The sequence below is a fragment of the Athene cunicularia genome (assembly GCF_003259725.1).
Source record: "Athene cunicularia isolate RWA chromosome 21 unlocalized genomic scaffold, athCun1 chr21_part1, whole genome shotgun sequence".
Lineage (NCBI taxonomy): Eukaryota > Metazoa > Chordata > Aves > Strigiformes > Strigidae > Athene > Athene cunicularia.
Genome location: NW_020799127.1, coordinates 942,748 through 945,412, shown reverse-complemented (window position 1 = coordinate 945,412; position 2,665 = coordinate 942,748). Strand labels below are relative to the sequence as shown.

At 61.5% G+C, this 2,665-nt stretch overlaps 1 protein-coding gene across 1 annotated transcript in view; it reads left to right on the top strand.

The window, feature by feature from the left end:
• The window catches only part of LOC113487947 (zinc finger protein 362-like), a gene marked incomplete at its 3' end in the record, with an annotated part of 4,091 nt that extends 1,431 nt beyond the window's left edge, over positions 1 to 2,660 (top strand). The window contains exons 2-6 of the mRNA XM_026862910.1: positions 168 to 489; positions 592 to 816; positions 2,131 to 2,209; positions 2,339 to 2,497; positions 2,589 to 2,660. Of these exons, the coding sequence (XP_026718711.1) occupies positions 168 to 489; positions 592 to 816; positions 2,131 to 2,209; positions 2,339 to 2,497; positions 2,589 to 2,660 (857 nt within the window). The remainder of the gene's footprint in view (positions 1 to 167; positions 490 to 591; positions 817 to 2,130; positions 2,210 to 2,338; positions 2,498 to 2,588) is intronic.
• Positions 2,661 to 2,665: the final 5 nt, after the last annotated feature.

Below are 2,665 nucleotides of genomic sequence, written 5' to 3'. Positions count from 1 at the left end.
GGAGTGGAGTCCCCATCCCTGGGTGTGTTTAAGGGCCGTTGGGATGAGCTGTGGGGGGATGTGGGGTAGGGGAGAACTTTGTAGAGTCGGGCTGAGGGTTGGACTCGACGACCCCGAGGGTCTTTTCCAACCTGAATGATTCTGTGATTTATCTCGCTGCCTGCCAGGGTTGGGGCTGGCTTCCCGCGCGCCGGCAGTCAGCACCTCCGAATCCAGCACGGGGACGGGGACCACCACCCCATCGACCCCCACCTCCACCAGCCAGAGCCGCCTCATCGCCTCCTCGCCCACCCTAATCTCAGGAATCACCAGCCCCCCCCTTCTTGACTCCATAAAGACAATCCAGGGCCATGGTTTGCTGGGGGCACCCAAGGCGGAACGGGGCCGGAAGAAGATCAAAGCGGAAAATCCTTCGGGACCGCCGGTCTTGGTGGTGCCCTACCCCATCCTGGCCTCGGGGGAGACCGCCAAAGAGGGCAAGACATACAGGTAGGCACCCCCCTACCCGCTCGGGGAGGGTCGGGGGGATGGTGGGGTGCCCCCCCCTGCCCCAGCCTGGTCCCTGCGGGGTTCTCTGCCCCCCTCCTCCAGGTGTAAGGTCTGCCCCTTGACGTTCTTCACCAAGTCGGAGATGCAGATCCACTCCAAGTCGCACACAGAGGCCAAGCCCCACAAGTGCCCCCATTGCTCCAAATCCTTCGCCAACGCCTCGTACCTGGCCCAGCACTTGCGCATCCACCTGGGCGTCAAACCCTACCACTGCTCCTACTGCGAGAAGTCCTTCCGCCAGCTCTCCCACCTCCAGCAGCACACCAGGTGTGAGCACAACCAGGGCTGGGGGGGGGGCCCGGGGGGCTGGCGAGAGGCCGTTCAGCCCCCTCTTCCCTCAGGGGGTGGTGGGGCGTCCACCCAGCGTCTCCTGTGCCATGGTTGCTGTCCTCGCCGCCTTCGTCGCTGCCACCGTGCTCATCCTTCCTCGCCACACCCATCGTCCCTGGCACCTTTATCATCACCACCATGTTTGTTGTTCCCAACATGGTCATCTGTCCCCACCACACCAGTCTCTCCCTGCTGCCTCCATCATCATCCTCACTGCCTTCGTTGTCCCCACCACCTTCATCATCCCCACCACACCAATCTGTCCCTACCACACCAGTCTGTCCCCATTGCCTTCATCATCCTCACTGCCTTCATTGTCCACATCACGCTCATCATCCCAACCACGCCAATCTGTCCTCACTGCCTTCATCCCCACCACACTCTTCTGTCCTCACCAGGCCAGTCTGTCCCTGCTGCCTTCATCATCCCCACCATGCCAATCTGTCCCCACCATACCAGCCTGTCCCTGCTGCCATCATCATCCTCACTGCCTTCGTGGTCCATGTCATGCTTATCATCCCTACCATGCCAATCTGTCCTCGCTGCCTTCATCGTCCCGACTGCATCATTCCCACCATGCCAGTCTGTCCCCACCATGCTCATTGTCCCCACCAGCTTCCTCATCTCCACCACACCAATCTGTCCCCACCACGCTTGTCATAGAGTCACAGAATTACAGAATCATTTAGGTTAGAAAGGACCTTTAAGGTCGTTGAGGCCAAGCATAGTCCCATCATCTCCAGCACCTTTATTGTCCCCACCATGCTCATCGTCACCACCACCTTCCTCATCCCCACCACACTCATCATCTCCAGCACCTTCCCCAACCCCACCATGCTCCTCCCTCCTGCCCACCTTCATCATCTCCGAACCTCCTGTCCCTCAGCCCCACATCTCCCCCCTTTTCCCCCCCATCACTCGATCACAGAATCACAGTATTATCTAGGTTGGAAAGGACCCTGGAGATCATCTACTCCAACCGTTCCCCTAGCACAGTTCCCACCTACAGCATATCCTTAAGCTCTAAATCGACCCCACTCTTCAACCCCTCCAGGGATGGGGACTCCACCACCTCCCTGGGCAGCTCATTCCAACACCCAACAACCCCTTCTGTAAAGATGAGGCGCCCCCATCCCTGTGCTCCCCGCAGTCCCTGCTGTGACCCCTCCATGGGGAGCGGGGGCAACGCGGGTCCCCAGGGGGGGCGGAGAGAGGGGATGGTGACCTGACACGTGTGTGTGTGTGTCCCAGAATCCACACCGGCGACAGACCCTACAAGTGCCCCCACCCCGGCTGCGAAAAGGCCTTCACGCAACTCTCCAACCTCCAGGTCAGCACTCGGGCGGTGGCGGGAGCCCCAGGAGGGCTGTGGGGGGCGCAAGGAGCCCCAGACCCCCGCGGGGCGTGGAGGGCGCAGCCGTGGCGGCTGCCGTAACCCCCCCTCCCCGCCATTTCGCAGTCTCACCAGCGACAGCACAACAAGGACAAGCCCTACAAGTGCCCCAACTGCTACCGGGCGTACACGGACTCAGCCTCGCTCCAGATCCACCTCTCGGCTCACGCCATCAAACACGCCAAGGCCTATTGCTGCAGCATGTGCGGCCGCGCCTATACCTCGGTGAGCTGGGGGGGGCACCGGGACACCGCCTGCGCCCCTACACCCCCCCCTCAGCTCTGCAGCTTACCCTCCGCCTCTCCCCCCCTCACAGGAGACGTACCTGATGAAGCACATGTCCAAACACACCGTGGTGGAGCACCTCGTCAGCCAGCACTCGCCGCAGAGGAC